Source organism: Mya arenaria, chromosome 11, assembly GCF_026914265.1.
Source record: "Mya arenaria isolate MELC-2E11 chromosome 11, ASM2691426v1".
Taxonomy (NCBI): Eukaryota; Metazoa; Mollusca; class Bivalvia; order Myida; family Myidae; genus Mya; species Mya arenaria.
In genome coordinates, this window is record NC_069132.1 from 134620 (window position 1) to 156215 (window position 21596).

The 21596-nt window shown below is 36.2% G+C and overlaps 1 protein-coding gene across 2 annotated transcripts; it reads left to right on the forward strand.

Moving 5' to 3' along the window:
* The first annotated feature begins 2 nt into the window (after positions 1-2).
* LOC128207388 (kelch domain-containing protein 9-like) lies at positions 3-20081 on the forward strand. 2 transcript variants are annotated; one of them, XM_052910270.1, is made up of 2 exons: positions 3-32; positions 2505-5577. In XM_052910270.1, the coding sequence occupies exon 2, from the start codon at positions 2535-2537 to the stop codon at positions 3525-3527; it is 993 nt and encodes a 330-aa protein (XP_052766230.1). In that variant the 5' UTR covers positions 3-32; positions 2505-2534; the 3' UTR covers positions 3528-5577. The 2 variants fall into 2 exon arrangements, with proteins under 2 accessions (XP_052766230.1, XP_052766229.1); XM_052910269.1 differs by lacking the exon at positions 2505-5577 and adding an exon at positions 18933-20081 and having other exon boundaries at positions 9-32.
* Positions 20082-21596: the final 1515 nt, after the last annotated feature.

Here is a 21596-nt window from a genome sequence, read left to right on the forward strand (position 1 = left end):
GAGAAAAATGGCTGCCACCCAGTGTTTCCAATGTAAACAATATTTTCATTTCCTTGTTTTGTTGTTGTTTATTTCATGTTTTATAGTATTTTATGAATGTAATTCGTATTGACTGATATTCATGAAATATCAAAACAAAAGTATATTTTAAGTTTCAATGATGTACAGAAATTGGTGAAAATATTTAAGTTAAAACATTTTTTTCACCCTCCTAACAAATTGGTGATTGAACTGCTGCGTTACTGGTCAGTGGTCTGCAATTTGAAACTATCTTTTTACTCTCTTTGCTTGGGCAATGATGTCTCAGTTGGCATTAACATGTCTCGTGGGCTCTGCTCCAAGTGAATGGCAGACGATATGGCCTATTAATTACTGATAGTGAAATGGCCAAGATTGTCAGACCGTACTCTGAAACAGCCATGAGTGTACAGGTAGGCGTGGTTGATGGACAATTCGAAAAAGTTTGATTGCAAAACAGCGAAAAAGATTTTGTATTTATATCCAAACTGATAAAGTTCAAAGGCAGTGACAGTTAACACTTAAAAGCAGCAAATATGAAGAGAAAGTGAAAGTAATCATTTCGCAAGAATAATTATATATTTTAAATATAAAATAAAGCAATCCCTCATTTAGTGCGCTTATTTTTTCTTTCTCCATTTAAAATTTGATTAGATTTCAATTGGACCCAGGTTTTATATAATGTCCATGTGATCACACTCATCAAAATAACTCACTTGCATGCCCAGGATAAGTTACATGTAAATTACAGTTGGGCAAGTCAGAATTATATATGATATGCCTGAGTGGCTAAGTTGTGTTTAAGTTGTGGTTTGGCTAGCTTTTTCATGAAACTATGTAGAAAGGGCGATTTCAAAAGAGTAGAGGCCGCCACCAGTAAGTCAATTTCAAAAGGCACATAACATGAAATAAAAAGTTGATGATAAAAAAATTAAACTTTTTGATGAGAGTGATGATGATGAGAATTATGCTGACTTTGTGTTCTCATTCAGAGAATAACTGTCTTTTAGAGAAAATAAAAGAAAACACACTGATTTTTTGTTTAATTTTATTTGCAGAAGTTGAAATGGTTTCAGACACGTTCATTTTGATAGCAGCTTGCCCCACTAGGCAAGCTCAGCCAAAAATATTTTTTTGATACTGTGATTAAAGCCATTGATAGTATGCATCTAGGTGCTTGTGGACATTACCTTATCACAAAATAACGAAAGAAATCCAGGCTACATAAGACTCAATAAGGTCCACCAGATCTGGACTGTGTGCTCTAAACGATCTTGGCTGTTTCAGATTAACTGATCATAGCAATATCAGATAGGTCTGCTAATCTGTGCAGTATTGTCCGCCAAATCTGGGCCATATTTTTTTTGAATCTGAGCCATATTGTCCACCAGCCTGGGCGGTATGGGTTGCCGATTAAAGCCATATTGATTTGAGCCATAACATCTTTCAATCGAGGTGGTTTTATCAGCCAATCTGAGCATTATTATAAGTGCTTTAATATCAGTGATGGGTTGTATCCTTCTTATACTGTCCAAGATTCATAGACTCCCTTTTGATTATAATTCTTATAGGGAATCATAAGGGCTAGTGTAAGGTAAGACAAATCCATTTTGAAACGGTTTGTGTTTGAATTAGCAATACACATTCGTTTTTGAACATTCTGTCATGTATTGGTATTTGAATTAAATATTCCCATATATGAAGACCCATGAATACCCAACCTTATATATTAGGTTTTCATAGCTGTTTTTGTAATTTGTAATACTTTGTTTCATAATTTTTAAATTAATTTAAAGTCTATTCCTTAAATTTCCCTGTCAACATAAGTAAATAACAAAAAAAATAACAAAGAAAACACTGACATTGTATGCGTATGCTGGAATCATGTATTTTTTATACAAGAACTTTATCCTCTACAGTAACTTGAACCAATTATGGTTTTCGACATTGGGAAACTGCTTATTTATTTGCATACTTTTTGCTTGTACCATATACTCATATATTTTTTATTATCACAGTTGGGTTTTTTCCAACCATTTGGGAATAGGTCCACAACTTATTTGGGAATTCCAATTTTGATAAGATATGAACAAGGAGGCTTTAAATGATAGAAAGAAAAGATGAAAGAATGTGAAAAAGTTTGTTTCTTATAAATACATCAACTCTTTTGAACAAAAATTGTTTGGATCTTCAATTGTTTATAAAATGTAAAACATATTTTGTTTTATTATATTAGTTTTTTGGATATAAAATGAAGGCTTTTCAAAAGAAAACGTAACAGAGTAAGGCGCGGATGTAGACTTTGGATACTGTAAATGTGTTGTTAGTGATGTTCTGATTGATATTTATTTGGTTTTGTAAAAATATTTCATAAATAAACTGATAAATTTCGGATTTCGTAACATGCAAAAAAACATGTCATAAACAGAAGAAATATTGCAATATTGTGTAACAACACATTTACTGTATTTAATTTCTATTTCCAGTACCATACAGTTGATATCACCTTGTACCATATGGCAGTTGACCAAGGGAATAGTTCCCTGCCTTTGGATTGGGAGATCCTTTTACCTGCAGGACCAGCCCTTGCTAACCATGCAGGCTGCATTATTAACAACACATTCTACATCCATGGTGGGATCACTCAACACCGAAGCATCTTTCCTTCAAACAAATTCTTCCGATTAAACCTGAGCACAATGATTTGGAATGAAGTTCGTGTGCCGGGCTCACCCCAGCTTAGCCACCATGCATGTGTTCCTTTAGATGACAGATATATGGTATTGATTGGAGGCTGGGATGGACAGAAGAGGGGGTCTAGTGTGTTTATATTTGATACTGTGGACCAGAATTGGTTATATCCGACTGATTCTGGTTTTGCTGAAGGAGCTGGGTTGAGTTCACATGCCAGTACATTACTTGGTAGCGGGGACATTCTAGTTGTGGGGAGGGAAGGTTGTCTACGCACAGTGGAGAAACACGGGAATGCATACATTCTCACCCCAGACTTGGATAAGATGGAATTTACCTACACAAAGATTGCGGATGACAGTATATCAAGGTCCGGACATACAGTTAATGTTGTTGGAAACTGTGTGTATATTCTTGGGGGGCGTGAAGATGACTTCATTGAATCTCATAAAGGTTTTTCATCAGCAGAACCCATCGGGGAACTTAACTCAAAATTTATGAATGTTCTGCAGCCACAATACTTACCACCTTTGTTAAGGCTTCCTAAAGGTAGAAAAAATCATGTCTCCATTGTTGGAAAAGGCTGTATTCTGACTCACGGTGGTGAAACATTTGACGGAAGATCAAGGACTGCAGTTGGTGACTTGATTCTTATGACAGTTAAGCCGGAGGTTACATTTTACAATGTTGGGACAAGTACTGTTACGAGGGCCTCCCACGTTTGTGTGAACACTGGAGACAGAGTGATATTTCATGGAGGGATCGGCTGGAAAAATGTGGTCTATGGAGATTGCTATGAGCTTAAAACACAACTGTAAAGCCTTTCTTAAAAAAAAATCTCATTTTGCATTTACCCGGTAAAGATTTTGTAGCGGGTCTGTAAGATTCTGAAACATCAAAATCAAATTGAATTGAATTCATCAAAACACTAAACAAGATAACACATTAAACACATTTTCCTTAGTCTAGAATTCATATAACATTCAAGTTAGGACATTTTCAGTAAGTAAGTCCAGCCTCAGTACGCAAATGATCATTTTCGAATGGACTTATGGTAATCAGTAATGTGTATGAAATTCTGTTTTTAAGCTTTGTAATTGAAAAATAATCTGTTTTTTTCTGGTTGCTTAGATTCTTTTTTTATGAAGTATCAGAGTTTTAGCTTGTTTTATAATACTTTGTGTGGGAACAGGGCTTCTGAGTTTTTACATGTATGTAGCAAAATTACATTTTGATCCTGTTTAGGTTTTACATAATTTTCCTACAGCAATTTTTATATTGCCTTATATTGCTGTAGTTATACCGGATTTATTTATTATAAATGATTACATATGTATGTATGTATGTATGTGATAACTATTTGTACATTGTTTTGTTAAAATTTTAATAAGAAAGGCGTGAAGAGAAATGCTTTTATTCTGCAAATGTTTTTTAATATTCTTAAAATGTTTTGTAAGTATTATATACTCATAATGTTTTGTAAGTATTTAACATTTTACAATCATGAACAACGTAAGACGATACTAATCACAAAATTAGAAATTTGAAGAGGATCAATAGGATATCATTTTCACTGTTAAAACTGCCAAATAAATGTGTTCATTAATTGTTTTCTACCGTCAATTAATGCCAATACATGTATTTAAGTATCTTTTTTCTAACCTTCACTTAAAAATTTGTTTCAAAAATGCAAAATTTTGTTTCATTACATATCGTAAAAATGTAGATGGACTGCTTTAATATATCCAGGCAGGGGGATGGGTGGTCCTCCAATATTTGTTACTGACCAATAGATTTTGGTAGCATTGATGGATATTGATGAAACTTAGTGTGCAGGTAGCTTATATGAAGAGCTAGCTTCGGATTGCTTTTGAGGGGACTGGGGTCAAGGTCAAGGTTATTATAGGTAAAGAAAAATGGTTTCAACCAATAACTTGTGTAGGTAGCTTATGGGAAGAGCTAGCATGGGATTGCTTTTTAGGTTGGTGGAGTCAAGGCTAATGTTCAGGTTAAGGTTTTTAAAGTAGAAAAATGGTTTCCAACCAATAACTTTAGATAGGATAGATGGATAGTGAATAAACTTGTTGTCTAGTTAGCCTATGTGAAGAGCTAGCATGGAATTGCTTTTGAGGGGTGGGGGGTCAAGACCACTGTTGCTCAAAACAGAAAAATGGTTTCAGCCGAATAGCTTTAGTTAGGATTGATGGGAAATGATGAAACTTGGTCTGTATGAAGCTTATGCGAATAGCTTGCTTGGGATTGCTTTCTAGGGGAGTAGGGTAAAGGTCAAGGTCATTTTCAGCTGTGTCTCTTTCATAATAGTAAAAAGAAAGGCTACTGCTTTTTTCTAACTCATTGATGAAATCGAAAGGCTATAATTTCTAATTACCCATATGAAAAACATGCTTTTGTCGCATTTCGGAAATTCTAGTTATTATTGGTATGCAGACACTAAGATATTGCTTGATTTTAAGTCATTAACATGAAATCTGCTTAACATGTTACACTGCTAGTGTGTATATGTGCAGGAAGTTCCATTACTCTGGATTAAACGTTATGTTTTTTATGTCCCTTGATTGAGTAAGAAAAAAACAACAGACAAGTGTAGCGTCTGCTATTGGTGCTCATTTTATATTTTTGTCACTGGTTGTTAAATGGTTTAACTTGACTTTTAAACCTTTCTCTAATTTCATGTTTTTCAGATTTTTGTCCTTTGTCTTTTGCCAATTTAGATTGTAACATTTGCCAGTCTTTTTTTTGCTTTTGTAACAATTATATGTTATCTTTTTGGAATATTTACATTAACAGTTTGCCAATTATTTATGTAAACTTGTTGTAGAATTTCTTAATAAAAGATACATTACTGTTTCTCTTATAAATATTTATATCCCATGATAGCCAATACACACTTTGATAAGAATGACATGGTAGAAGTGGTCATGGTCGCTATTGCGTTACTGAAGAATTACATGGTAACGGTCATGGATGCTATTGCCTTACTGAAGAGCAACATGGTAGCAGTCATGGTCGCTATTGCGTTACTGAAGAATTACATGGTAACGGTCATGGATGCTATTGCCTTACTGAAGAGTAACATGGTAGCAATCATGGTCGCTATTGCCTTACTGAAGAGTAACATGGTAGCGGTCATGGTCGCTATTGCCTTACTGAAGAGTAACATGGTAGCAATCATGGTCGCTATTGCGTTACTGAAGAATTACATGGTAACGGTCATGGATGATATTGCCTTACTGAAGAGCAACATGGTAGCGGTCATGGTCGCTATTGCCTTACTGAAGAATAACATGGTAAAAGTCATGGTTGCTATTGCTTTTCTGTAGACTTACATGGTAGCGGCCATGGTCGCTATTGCCTTACTAAAGAGTAACATGGTAGCAGTCATGGTTGCTATTGCCTTACTGAATAATTACATGGTTATGGTCACGTGCGCTATTGCGTTACTGAAGAGTAACATGGTAGCGGTCATGGTCGCTATTGCCTTACTGAAGAGTAACATGGTAGCGGTCATGGTCGCTATTGCCTTACTGAAGAGTAACATGGTAGCAGTCATGGTTGCTATTGCCTTACTGAAGAATTACATGGTAATGGCCACGGTCGCTATTGCCTTACTGAAGAGCAACATGGTAGCAGTCATGATCGCTATTGCCTTACTGAAGAGTAACATGGTAGCGGTCATGGTCGCTATTGCCTTACTGAAGAGTAACATGGTAGCGGTCATGGTCGCTATTGCCTTACTGAAGAGTAACATGGTAGCAGTCATGGACGCTATTGCCTTACTGAAGAGTAACATTGTAGCAGTCATGGACGCTTTTGCCTTACTAAAGAATTTCATTGTAGCAGTCATGGTTGCTATTGCCTTACTGAAGAATTACATTGTAGCAGTCATGGTTGCTATTGCCTTACTGAAGAATCCCATGGTAACAATCATGGTTGCTATTGCTTTACTGAAGAATTACATGGTAAAAGTCATGGTTGCTATTGCCTTACTGAAGAATTACATGGTAAAAGTCATGGTTGCTATTGCCTTACTGAAGAATTACATGGTAAAAGTCATGGTTGCTATTGCCTTACTGAAGAATTACATGGTAAAAGTCATGGTTGCTATTGCCTTACTTAAGAATTACATGGTAAAAGTCATGGTTGCTATTGCCTTACTGAAGAATTACATGGTAAAAGTCATGGTTGCTATTGCCTTACTGAAGAATTACATGGTAAAAGTCATGGTTGCTATTGCCTTACTGAAGAATTACATGGTATCAGTCATGGTTGCTATTGCCTTACTGAAGAAATACATGGTATCAGTCATGGTTGCTATTGCCTTACTGAAGAATTACATGGTAAAAAGTCATGGTTGCTATTGCCTTACTGAAGAATTACATGGTAAAAGTCATGGTTGCTATTGCCTTACTGAAGAATTACATGGTAAAAGTCATGGTTGCTATTACCTTACTGAAGAATTACATGGTAAAAGTCATGGTTGCTATTGCTTTACTGAAGAATTACATGGTAAAAGTCATGGTTGCTATTACTTTACTGAAGAATTACATGGTAAAAGTCATGGTTGCTATTGCCTTACTGAAGAATTACATGGTAAAAGTCATGGTTGCTATTGCCTTACTCAAGGATTACATGGTAAAAGTCATGGTTGCTATTGCCTTACTGAAGAATTACATGGTAAAAGTCATGGTTGCTATTGCCTTACTGAAGAATTACATGGTAAAAGTCATGGCTGCTATTGCTTTACTGAAGAATTACATGGTAAAAGTCATGGTTGCTATTGCTTTACTGAAGAATTACATGGTAAAAGTCATGGTTGCTATTGCCTTACTGAATAATTACATGGTAAAAGTCATGGTTGCTATTGCCTTACTGATGAATTACATTGTAGCAGTCATGGTTGCTATTGCTTTACTGAAGAATTACATTGTAGCAGTCATGGTTGCTATTGCCTTACTGAAGAATTACATGGTAAAAGTCATGGTTGCTATTGCTTTACTGAAGAATTACATGATGGCAGTCATGGTTGCTATTGCTTTACTGAAGAATTACATGGTAAAAGTCATAGTCGCTATTGCCTTACTGAAGAATTACATTGTAGCAGTCATGGTTGCTATTGCCTTACTGAAGAATTACATTGTAGCAGTCATGGTTGCTATTGCTTTTCTGTAGACTTACATTGTAAAAGTCATGGTTGCTATTGCCTTACTGTAGAATTACATTATAGCAGTCATGGTGGCTATTGCCTTACTGAAAAATTACATGGTAATGGTCACGGTCGCTATTGCCTTACTGAAGAATTACATGGTAAAAGTCATGGTCGCTATTGCTTTACTGTAGAATAACATGGTAGTGTTCATGGTCGCTATTGCTTAACTGTAGAATTACATGGTAGTGTTCATGGTCGCTATTGCTTTACTGTAGAATAACATGGTAGTGTTCATGGTCGCTATTGCTTTACTGTAGAATAACATGGTAGTGTTCATGGTCGCTATTGCTTAACTGTAGAATAACATGGTAGTGTTCATGGTCGCAATTGCTTTACTGAAGAATTACATGATAGCAGTCATGGTTGCTATTGCTTTACTGAAGAATTACATGGTAAAAGTCATGGTCGCTATTGCCTTACTGAAGAATTACATTGTAGCAGTCATGGTTGCTATTGCCTAACTGAAGAATTACATTGTAGCAGTCATGGTTGCTATTGCTTTTCTGTAGACTTACATTGTAAAAGTCATGGTTGCTATTGCCTTACTGTAGAATTACATTATAGCAGTCATGGTGGCTATTGCCTTACTGAAGAATTACATGGTATCAGTCATGGTTGCTATTGCCTTACTAAAAAAATACATGGTATCAGTCATGGTTGCTATTGCCTTACTGAAGAATTACATGGTAAAAGTCATGGTTGCTATTGCTTTACTGAAGAATTACATGGTAAAAGTCATGGTTGCTATTGCTTTACTGAAGAATTACATGGTAAAAGTCATGGTTGCTATTGCTTTACTGAAGAATTACATGGTAAAAGTCATGGTTGCTATTGCCTTACTCAAGGATTACATGGTAAAAGTCATGGTTGCTATTGCCTTACTCAAGGATTACATGGTAAAAGTCATGGTTGCTATTGCCTTACTGAAGAATTACATGGTAAAAGTCATGGTTGCTATTGCCTTACTGAAGAATTACATGGTAAAAGTCATGGTTGCTATTGCTTTACTGAAGAATTACATGGTAAAAGTCATGGTTGCTATTGCTTTACTGAAGAATTACATCGTAAAAGTCATGGTTGCTATTGCCTTACTGAAGAATTACATGGTAAAAGTCATGGTTGCTATTGCCTTACTGAAGAATTACATGATAGCAGTCATGGTTGCTATTGCCTTACTGAAGAATTACATGGTAAAAGTCATGGTTGCTATTGCCTTACTGAAGAATTACATGGTAAAAGTCATGGTTGCTATTGCTTTACTGAAGAATTACATGATAGCAGTCATGGTTGCTATTGCTTTACTGAAGAATTACATGGTAAAAGTCATGGTCGCTATTGCCTTACTGAAGAATTACATTGTAGCAGTCATGGTTGCTATTGCCTTACTGAAGAATTACATTGTAGCAGTCATGGTTGCTATTGCTTTTCTGTAGACTTACATTGTAAACGTCATGGTTGCTATTGCCTTACTGTAGAATTACATTATAGCAGTCATGGTGGCTATTGCCTTACTGAAAAATTACATGGTAATGGTCACGGTCGCTATTGCCTTACTGAAGAATTACATGGTAAAAGTCATGGTCGCTATTGCTTTACTGTAGAATAACATGGTAGTGTTCATGGTCGCTATTGCTTAACTGTAAAATAACATGGTAGTGTTCATGGTCGCTATTGCTTTACTGTAAAATAACATGGTAGTGTTCATGGTCGCTATTGCTTTACTGTAGAATAACATGGTAGTGTTCATGGTCGCTATTGCTTAACTGTAAAATAACATGGTAGTGTTCATGGTCGCTATTGCCTTACTGAAGAATTACATGGTATCAGTCATGGTTGCTATTGCCTTACTGAAGAATTACATGGTAAAAGTCATGGTTGCTATTGCTTTACTGAAGAATTACATGGTAAAAGTCATGTTTGCTATTGCTTTACTGAAGAATTACATGGTAAAAGTCATGGTTGCTATTGCTTTACTGAAGAATTACATGGTAAAAGTCATGGTTGCTATTGCCTTACTGAAGAATTACATGGTAAAAGTCATGGTTGCTATTGCCTTACTGGAGAATTACATTGTAGCAGTCATGGTTGCTATTGCTTTACTGAAGAATTACATTGTAGCAGTCATGGTTGCTATTGCCTTACTGAAGAAATACATGGTAAAAGTCATGGTTGCTATTGCTTTACTGAAGAATTACATGGTAAAAGTCATGGTTGCTATTGCCTTACTGAATAATTACATTGTAGCAGTCATGGTTGCTATTGCCTTACTGAAGAATTACATGGTAAAAGTCATGGTTGCTATTGCCTTACTGAAGAATTACATGGTAAAAGTCATGGTTGCTATTGCCTTACTGAAGAATTACATGGTAAAAGTCATGGTTGCTATTGCTTTACTGAAGAATTACATGGTAAAAGTCATGGTTGCTATTGCTTTACTGAAGAATTACATGATAGCAGTCATGGTTGCTATTGCTTTACTGAAGAATTACATGGTAAAAGTCATGGTCGCTATTGCCTTACTGAAGAATTACATTGTAGCAGTCATGGTTGCTATTGCCTTACTGAAGAATTACATTGTAGCAGTCATGGTTGCTATTGCTTTTCTGTAGACTTATATTGTAAAAGTCATGGTTGCTATTGCCTTACTGTAGAATTACATTATAGCAGTCATGGTGGCTATTGCCTTACTGAAGAATTACATGGTATAAGTCATGGTTGCTATTGCCTTACTGAAGAATTACATGGTAAAAGTCATGGTTGCTATTGCCTTACTGAAGAATTACATGGTAAAAGTCATGGTTGCTATTGCTTTACTGAAGAATTACATGGTAAAAGTCATGGTTGCTATTGCTTTACTGAAGAATTACATGATAGCAGTCATGGTTGCTATTGCTTAACTGAAGAATTACATGGTAAAAGTCATGGTCGCTATTGCCTTACTGAAGAATTACATTGTAGCAGTCATGGTTGCTATTGCCTTACTGAAGAATTACATTGTAGCAGACATGGTTGCTATTGCTTTTCTGTAGACTTATATTGTAAAAGTCATGGTTGCTATTGCCTTACTGTAGAATTACATTATAGCAGTCATGGTGGCTATTGCCTTACTGAAAAATTACATGGTATCAGTCATGGTTGCTATTGCCTTACTAAAAAAATACATGGTATCAGTCATGGTTGCTATTGCCTTACTGAAGAATTACATGGTAAAAGTCATGGTTGCTATTGCCTTACTGAATAATTACATGGTAAAAGTCATGGTTGCTATTGCCTTACTGAAGAATTACATGGTAAAAGTCATGGTTGCTATTGCTTAACTGAAGAATTACATGATAGCAGTCATGGTTGCTATTGCTTTACTGAAGAATTACATGGTAAAAGTCATGGTCGCTATTGCTTTACTGAAGAATTACATGGTAAAAGTCATGGTTGCTATTGCTTTACTGAAGAATTACATGGTAAAAGTCATGGTCGCTATTGCTTTACTGAAGAATTACATGATAGCAGTCATGGTCGCTATTGCCTTACTGAAGGATTACATTGTAGCAGTCATGGTTGCTATTGCTTTTCTGTAGACTTACATTGTAGCAGTCATGGTTGCTATTGCTTTTCTGTAGACTAACATTGTAAAAGTCATGGTTGCTATTGCCTTACTGTAGAATTACATTATAGCAGTCATGGTTGCTATTTCCTTACTGAAGAATTACATGGTAATGGTCACGGTCGCTATTGCCTTACTGAAGAATTACATGGTATCAGTCATGGTTGCTATTGCCTTACTAAAGAATTACATGGTAAAAGTCATGGTTGCTATTGCTTTACTGAAGAATTACATGGTAAAAGTCATGGTTGCTATTGCCTTACTGAAGAATTACATGGTAAAAGTCATGGTTGCTATTGCCTTACTGAAGAATTACATGATAGCAGTCATGGTTGCTATTGCCTTACTGAAGAATTACATGGTAAAAGTCATAGTTGCTATTGCTATACTGAAGAATTACATGGTAAAAGTCATGGTTGCTATTGCTATACTGAAGAATTACATGGTAAAAGTCATGGTTGCTATTGCCTTACTGAAGAATTACATGGTAAAAGTCATGGTTGCTATTGCCTTACTGAAGAATTACATGGTAAAAGTCATGGTTGCTATTGCCTTACTGAAGAATTACATGGTAAAAGTCATGGTTGTTATTGCTTAACTGAAGAATTACATGATAGCAGTCATGGTTGCTATTGCTTTACTGAAGAATTACATGGTAAAAGTCATGGTCGCTATTGCTTTACTGAAGAATTACATGGTAAAAGTCATGGTCGCTATTGCTTTACTGAAGAATTACATGGTAAAAGTCATGGTTGCTATTGCTTTACTGAAGAATTACATGGTAAAAGTCATGGTCGCTATTGCTTTACTGAAGAATTACATGATAGCAGTCATGGTCGCTATTGCCTTACTGAAGAATTACATTGTAGCAGTCATGGTCGCTATTGCTTTTCTGTAGACTTACATTGTAGCAGTCATGGTTGCTATTGCTTTTCTGTAGACTAACATTGTAAAAGTCATGGTTGCTATTGCCTTACTGTAGAATTACATTATAGCAGTCATGGTTGCTATTGCCTTACTGAAAAATTACATGGTATCAGTCATGGTTGCTATTGCCTTACTAAAGAATTACATGGTAAAAGTCATGGTTGCTATTTCCTTACTGAAGAATTACATGGTAAAAGTCATGGTTGCTATTGCCTTACTGAAGAATTACATGGTAAAAGTCATGGTTGCTATTGCCTTACTGAAGAATTACATGGTAAAAGTCATGGTTGCTATTGCCTTACTGAAGGATTACATGGTAAAAGTCATGGTTGCTATTGCCTTACTGAAGGATTACATGGTTAAAGTCATGGTTGCTATTGCCTTACTGAAGGATTACATGGTAAAAGTCATGGTTGCTATTGCCTTACTGAAGGATTACATGGTTAAAGTCATGGTTGCTATTGCCTTACTGAAGAATTACATGGTAAAAGTCATGGTTGCTATTGCCTTACTGAAGAATTACATGATAAAAGTCATGGTTGCTATTGCTATACTGAAGAATTATATGGTAAAAGTCATGGTTGCTATTGCCTTACTGAAGAATTACATGGTAAAAGTCATGGTTGCTATTGCCTTACTGAAGAATTACATGGTAAAAGTCATGGTTGCTATTGCCTTACTGAAGAATTACATTGTAGCAGTCATGGTTGCTATTGCTTTACTGAAGAATTACATTGTAGCAGTCATGGTTGCTATTGCCTTACTGAAGAATTACATGGTAAAAGTCATGGTTGCTATTGCTTTACTGAAGAATTACATGGTAAAAGTCATGGTTGCTATTGCCTTACTGAAGAATTACATGGTAAAAGTCATGGTTGCTATTGCCTTACTGAAGAATTACATGGTAAAAGTCATGGTTGCTATTGCCTTACTGAAGAATTACATGGTAAAAGTCATGGTTGCTATTGCCTTACTGAAGAATTACATGGTAAAAGTCATGGTTGCTATTGCCTTACTGAAGAATTACATGGTAAAAGTCATGGTTGCTATTGCCTTACTGAAGAATTACATGGTAAAAGTCATGGTTGCTATTGCCTTACTGAAGAATTACATGGTAAAAGTCATGGTTGCTATTGCCTTACTGAAGAATTACATGGTAAAAGTCATGGTTGCTATTGCCTTACTGAAGAATTACATGGTAAAAGTCATGGTTGCTATTGCCTTACTGAAGAATTACATGGTAAAAGTCATGGTTGCTATTGCCTTACTGAAGAATTACATGGTAAAAGTCATGGTTGCTATTGCCTAACTGAAGAATTACATGGTAAAAGTCATGGTTGCTATTGCCTTACTGAAGAATTACATGGTAAAAGTCATGGTTGCTATTGCCTTACTGAAGAATTACATGGTAAAAGTCATGGTTGCTATTGCCATACTGAAGAATTACATGGTAAAAGTCATGGTTGCTATTGCTTTACTGAAGAATTACATGGTAAAAGTCATGGTTGCTATTGCTATACTGAAGAATTACATGGTAAAAGTCATGGTTGCTATTGCCTTACTGAAGAATTACATGGTAAAAGTCATGGTTGCTATTGCCTTACTGAAGAATTACATGGTAAAAGTCATGGTTGCTATTGCCTTACTGAAGAATTACATGGTAAAAGTCATGGTTGCTATTGCCTTACTGAAGAATTACATGGTAAAAGTCATGGTTGCTATTGCCTTACTGAAGAATTACATTGTAGCAGTCATGGTTGCTATTGCTTTACTGAAGAATTACATTGTAGCAGTCATGGTTGCTATTGCCTTACTGAAGAATTACATGGTAAAAGTCATGGTTGCTATTGCTTTACTGAAGAATTACATGATAGCAGTCATGGTTGCTATTGCTTTACTGAAGAATTACATGGTAAAAGTCATGGTTGCTATTGCCTTACTGAAGAATTACATTGTAGCAGTCATGGTTGCTATTGCCTTACTGAAGAATTACATTGTAGCAATCATGGTTGCTATTGCTTTTCTGTAGACTTACATTGTAAAAGTCATGGTTGCTATTGCCTTACTGAAGAATTACATGGTAAAAGTCATGGTTGCTATTGCCATACTGAAGAATTACATGGTAAAAGTCATGGTTGCTATTGCTTTACTGAAGAATTACATGGTAAAAGTCATGGTTGCTATTGCCTTACTGAAGAATTACATGGTAAAAGTCATGGTTGCTATTGCCTTACTGAAGAATTACATGGTAAAAGTCATGGTTGCTATTGCCTTACTGAAGAATTACATGGTAAAAGTCATGGTTGCTATTGCCTTACTGAAGAATTACATGGTAAAAGTCATGGTTGCTATTGCTTTACTGAAGAATTACATTGTAGCAGTCATGGTTGCTATTGCCTTACTGAAGAATTACATGGTAAAAGTCATGGTTGCTATTGCTTTACTGAAGAATTACATGATAGCAGTCATGGTTGCTATTGCTTTACTGAAGAATTACATGGTAAAAGTCATGGTTGCTATTGCCTTACTGAAGAATTACATTGTAGCAGTCATGGTTGCTATTGCCTTACTGAAGAATTACATTGTAGCAATCATGGTTGCTATTGCTTTTCTGTAGACTTACATTGTAAAAGTCATGGTTGCTATTGCCTTACTGTAGAATTACATTATAGCAGTCATGGTGGCTATTGCCTTACTGAAAAATTACATGGTAATGGTCACGGTCGCTATTGCCTTACTGAAAAATTACATGGTAAAAGTCATGGTCGCTATTGCTTTACTGTAGAATAACATGGTAGTGTTCATGGTCGCTATTGCTTAACTGTAGAATAACATGGTAGTGTTCATGGTCGCTATTGCTTTACTGTAGAATAACATGGTAGTGTTCATGGTCGCTATTGCTTTACTGTAGAATAACATGGTAGTGTTCATGGTCGCTATTGCTTAACTGTAGAATAACATGGTAGTGTTCATGGTCGCTATTGCTTAACTGTAGAATAACATGGTAGTGTTCATGGTCGCTATTGCTTAACTGTAAAATAACATGGTAGTGTTCATGGTCGCTATTGCTTTACTGTAGAATAGCATGGTAGCGTTCATGGTCGCTATTGCTTAACTGTAGAATAACATGGTAGTGGTCATGGTCGCTATTGCTTTACTGTAGAATAACAGTGTAGCGGTCATGGTCGCTATTGCTTTACTGTAGAATAACATGGTAGTGTTCATGGTCGCTATTGCTTTACTGTAGAATAACATGGTAGTGTTCATGGTCGCTGTTGCTTTACTGTAGAATAACATGGTAGTGTTCATGGTCGCTATTGCTTTACTGTAGAATAACATGGTAGTGTTCATGGTCGCTATTGCTTAACTGTAGAATAACATGGTAGTGTTCATGGTCGCTATTGCTTTACTGTAGAATAACATGGTAGTGTTCATGGTCGCTATTGCTTTACTGTAGAATAACATGGTAGTGTTCATGGTCGCTATTGCTTTACTGTAGAATAACATGGTAGCGGTCATGGTCGCTATTGCTTTACTGTAGAATAACATGGTAGCGGTCATGGTCGCTATTGCTTTACTGTAGAATAACATGGTAGTGTTCATGGTCGCTATTGCTTTACTGTAGAATAACATGGTAGCGGTCATGGTCGCTATTGCTTTACTGTAGAATAACATGGTAGTGTTCATGGTCGCTATTGCTTAACTGTAGAATAACATGGTAGCGGTCATGGTCGCTATTGCTTTACTGTAGAATAACATGGTAGCGGTCATGGTCGCTATTGCTTTACTGTAGAATAACATGGTAGCGGTCATGTTTGCTATTGCTTAACTGTAGAATAACATGGTAGCGGTCATGGTCGCTATTGCTTAACTGTAGAATAACATGGTAGCGGTCATGGTCGCTATTGCTTTACTGTAGAATAACATGGTAGCGGTCATGTTTGCTATTGCTTTACTGTAGAATAACATGGTAGTGTTCATGGTCGCTATTGCTTTACTGTAGAATAACATGGTAGCGGTCATGTTTGCTATTGCTTAACTGTAGAATAACATGGTAGCGGTCATGTTTGCTATTGCTTAACTGTAGAATAACATGGTAGCGGTCATGTTTGCTATTGCTTTACTGTAGAATAACATGGTAGCGGTCATGGTCGCTATTGCTTTACTGTAGAATAACATTGTAGTGTTCATGGTCGCTATTGCTTAACTGTAGAATAACATGGTAGTGTTCATGGTCGCTATTGCTTTACTGTAGAATAACATGGTAGCGGTCATGTTTGCTATTGCTTTACTGTAGAATAACATGGTAGCGGTCATGTTTGCTATTGCTTAACTGTAGAATAACATGGTAGCGGTCATGTTTGCTATTGCTTAACTGTAGAATAACATGGTAGCGGTCATGTTTGCTATTGCTTAACTGTAGAATAACATGGTAGCGGTCATGTTTGCTATTGCTTAACTGTAGAATAACATGGTAGCGGTCATGTTTGCTATTGCTTAACTGTAGAATAACATGGTAGCGGTCATGTTTGCTATTGCTAAACTGTAGAATAACATGGTAGCGGTCATGGTCGCTATTGCTTTATTGAAGAATTACATGGTAGCGGTCATGGTCGCTATTGCTTTACTGTAGAATAACATGGTAATGGTCATGGTCGCTATTGCTTTATTGAAGAATTACATGGTAGAGGCCATGTTCACTAATGTTTCGCTGTAGAAATACATGTTTGAAGTCATGATCATATTTTTTTATACGCTTCACTAAACTGTCTGACTTAAAGATGCACTATTACTCCCAAATAAAATTTAACACATTTAATGCAATTGTTTTAATATACCAAAATGGATGAACAAATGCCGAAAGCAATGATGCTTATGAAGGATACCGAGTTTAATGTAAAAAAATGTGCAGAAAACACGGTATTGCTACCTTATGAGACCATAGTAGATCGCAGTAAATCTTTTAGCATTCACCAATCATTTAATAGTTTGCGTTTCCAGCTATTAAATACATGGTTATAATATTGTTAATAGTAATAAATATTTTCTATAGATGCATTATTTAGTAAGTTGTTGAGGGTGTATCACTCAAAATGTTTATGTTTGTTTTTCATGTGTATGTATTGATTTTGAATAAGAATGTCCTTTTAAGCAATTATATGGTTATGGTCACTTATGCTTCACTATAACACAACGTTGTAGGGTTAGGGTTAGCCGCTAACTCTAACCCTTCATGTATGTCATTGTTAACACTATGCACGGCATCATGAAACTTGGCAGAAGGTCGCGTCTACAAACACATGTAAAAGTTTGCATGTCTTGAGCTCACCATATAGAACAACAATGGCGCGGACTATAATTTTAAATTACTCGTATTTTTTTTCAAAACATAGTTTGTTATTTCAAGTTAAAGCTGCACTCTCACAGATTGACCATTTTAACAACTTTTATATTTGTTTGTCTTTGAAAGAGCAAATTTTTGCGTTAATATCTGCAAACAAATGATTTAAGATTTCTGACAAAATATAAGATCGTAGATTTTCATATTTCCGTTCCAAAATTAATGTTTTATGGTTAAACCGTTACTAACGGTTTAAGAAAAATGCATTAAACATCAATTTTTGAGCTTCGATATAAAAATCTGCGATCTAATTTTTTGTCAGCAGTCTTATATAACTGGTTTCCAAGCATATTCGCAAATGTTGGCTCGTTCCAAGACAAAAAAATAAAAAGTTGTACAAACGTTCAATCTGTGAGAGTGCAGCTTTAAGCCACATTCATGTTTAAACTACATGTAAGTCGAACTTGCTTTTAAGGTCTGTCACTTCCGGGTGAAGGTTTATTTTGCTGTAAATCTAAAATGGTATTGACCAAGACTGGACGAAACAATGGACTATGTATATGGTACACAGGAGCGAAGGTTTGTGGGGCCTTTGGAGCAGGTCAAGGTCGCTGATGCTATATTAAGACAACTTTTGCGTTTAAAGCGTTGTATGCCGATTTGGGTACAGTTTGTTCAAGATACTTTAGTGGTAGAAGCAAGAGTGGGTATATTTTGGCACCCCTTAGCTGGTGCTCAAAGCCAGGTTAACCCAAAATCTAACTTATATTTTGATAAAAGTTGATTTGTTTTTAGTAAACTTCACATAACGTTTCCTTTAAGAGTTGACTGTATGCGATATTTCGTGGTACATGTAATACATTGTATCGTTACATTGGCATTAACAAAATTACACATTTGTCAGTGTACTTGTGCTATCTTTCCCCATCTCAGTCAATTGAATAGGTAGGCATATATTCATACACAAATTAATATATTTTTCCGAAAACAAAAACACTTTTGTTTAGCGAATTTACGTTTTTATCATTGTTTTGACGCCTTAAAAATCTCAAACTAATGATTCCATTGTTTTTTAACAGAAATAAGCATTTACGATTGGCGCTTACATAATAATGTTAACCTTTCAGGAAAGGCATCCCTATGACAACCGCATCAACTGATGAAAAACTTCCACTTGATTGGGAGCTGGTGTCGCGTGAGGGTCCTGCTTTAACCAATCATGCGGGGTGTCTCTTGAGAAATACTTTCTATATCCATGGAGGTGTCACAAAATACGGTAGCACCGTCCCTTCCAACAAACTCTACAAACTTGACCTTTCGTCTTCACATTGGGTCGAGGTCACGGCTGCAGGCTCTCCTGCTTTGAGTCACCATGCATGCGTTGCCATTGACAACCGATACTTGATTCTGATTGGAGGATGGGACGGACGTCAACGCGTGTCACATGTTCACGTGTTTGATACACAAGAGAACATCTGGATACCTGCACGTGACTCTGGGTTTCCAGACGGGGCGGGGCTTAGTTCTCACGCCGCTGTGGTTCTCTCTTCCGGCGAGATATTAATTGTTGGTCGTGAAGGAAGCTTACGCATTCAGCGAAAACATGGGAATGTTTATCTTTTGACAGGAAATGTTCTGAACGGCCATTTCACTTATAAAAAGATGACAAATGCTACGTCTTCCCGTTCCGGACATAGTATAAACTCCGTTGGCAATACCTTGTACATTATCGGTGGACGTGATGACCAATTAGTTGAGTTCCATACTGGCTATAGCTCGGGAGAACCCATTGGTTCCATCACCTCAAAATTCTCAGATATTGCGCAATCATTCAAACCTATGTCAAAGCCACCAAGTGGACGGAAACACCACGTGTCAATATCCGGAAAAGGATGCATTGTCCTACATGGCGGTGAAACGTTCGATGGCCGATCTCGGGAACCTGTTGGGGAGATGTTTTTGATCAAAGTGAAACCACACCTTCAATTTTATAAATTGGGCGTGTCCGCAGTGGGGCGGGCGTGTCATGTGTGTGTCAGTTCCGGTGATGACGTTTTTTTTCATGGAGGAATCGCTGGGCGAAACATCGTACAGTCAGATACCTACCGTTTTGTCTGTAGAAAATGATGATGGAGTGGTTTTACCTTGCTGACATGTTAATGAATCGTACATTGATCAATTGTTCATTGAAGTTAAGACAAACATAGCGGTTTCATATCAATTATAGAATCCAGTGCTGTTTTTGTATGCCTTTTAAAATAAAGTTTTAATTATTAGATGGCGTCTTACTAAATGGTCCGCTCTCTTACTTTACCAGTTATCAATTATCCAATATTTACCAACATCGCTATAATGCAAAACGTTCATATCCAGCAAGATCAATGAACCACTGCCCAGTTACTGCCCCTGAATTGTCAAAGATTTGAATTCGTATCTTATCTTTACCAATCTATTCCATACTGTTAATGGAACGTTTTTAATAACCAGCAAGATCGGTTTAGTTTCCCAGTCAGGAGTTATGGGCCCTGAGTTGTATACTTTGACCAAATTGGCATCGCTATCTATTCTAAGATCAACTTTTGTAACAATGTAATTGTTTATAGACACTTGTTCCATGAAGTAGTGATGGGCAATCGGCTGGATTTTCATTATTGATTAATCGGAGAGACAGACCGACTAATTGATCGGACTTATCGAGAATTATCTGAAAATAAAGACAACAATAACATATCAGAACATAACATTTCGTCACCTTAGTGCAAGAACTCAATATCTGCTTCTATTTTTATATGCAGTTATTACGTTATTGCACTAAGGTGACGATTTATTCAGCATTAAATGTTATAACATTCATAGCCAACATGCAAAGCATATATGCAACAATTGTATGAAACAAATCCCCGTGAAGAGCAAAGAGCAATAGAGAAGTATACTATATATATCATTGTATCAACTTCTTAACTTGACATAATTAGGTTCTCGATCGTTACAAAGATGCATGATATACATATTTACTGTTATATTAACGTTTTGCATAGTTTTTTCCGCTGTCTGAGGACAAAAGTGTATTTTTTATTGGCCAATGGCAAAATTATGGTTTTAAAAATTGTTTTTGTAGATTATGATATTTTGGACATACTTAAAGGAAATGATATTCATTTTCGATGGCATTCATAATACAGAAGATACATATTATATCTGTTCTTTGGATGCTATGATGTCTTCCTGTTTCGATTAATAGGTCATGTGAGGAAACTCGAAAAATTGTTAGCGGCAATTCTATATTTATTTATTATTTTGTAATGAGCCGAATTGACACTGTCCGCCTAAACCCAACTCCATTATCGCCTAACTCTGTAATGATGTTCGTGGACACTATATGTTAAATATAAACAAAATAAGTGCTCCCCTTTCACCTCTTTACAAATAATATCTCGATAATGTCTGAGTGAGTATCAATGTATTGTTTGCTAGTCCATTAATGCCTGCAGCGCGTTCAGTAAAGATGTTTGCGGCGAACGTTCGCTGTTTGGTTTCCCGCTTAACGTGTATGCGCTGCGTTGCAACAGGGATACAAAACAAAACGTTTGCGACTGAACGCACTACTGGTTGCTCACCTGGTACAAGAAAGGTTTTTAGTGGCGTGATCGGTTTCTCGGGTTGGCACTTGCACAACGATACTTTCTTATTACTGTCTTAAAATTAAAACCAGTGCAATCGGACAAGTCAATCCGTATTGGATTGCAGAAGTAGTTCGTCAAACAATCGTCACTATTTGAAACCCTCAGCTC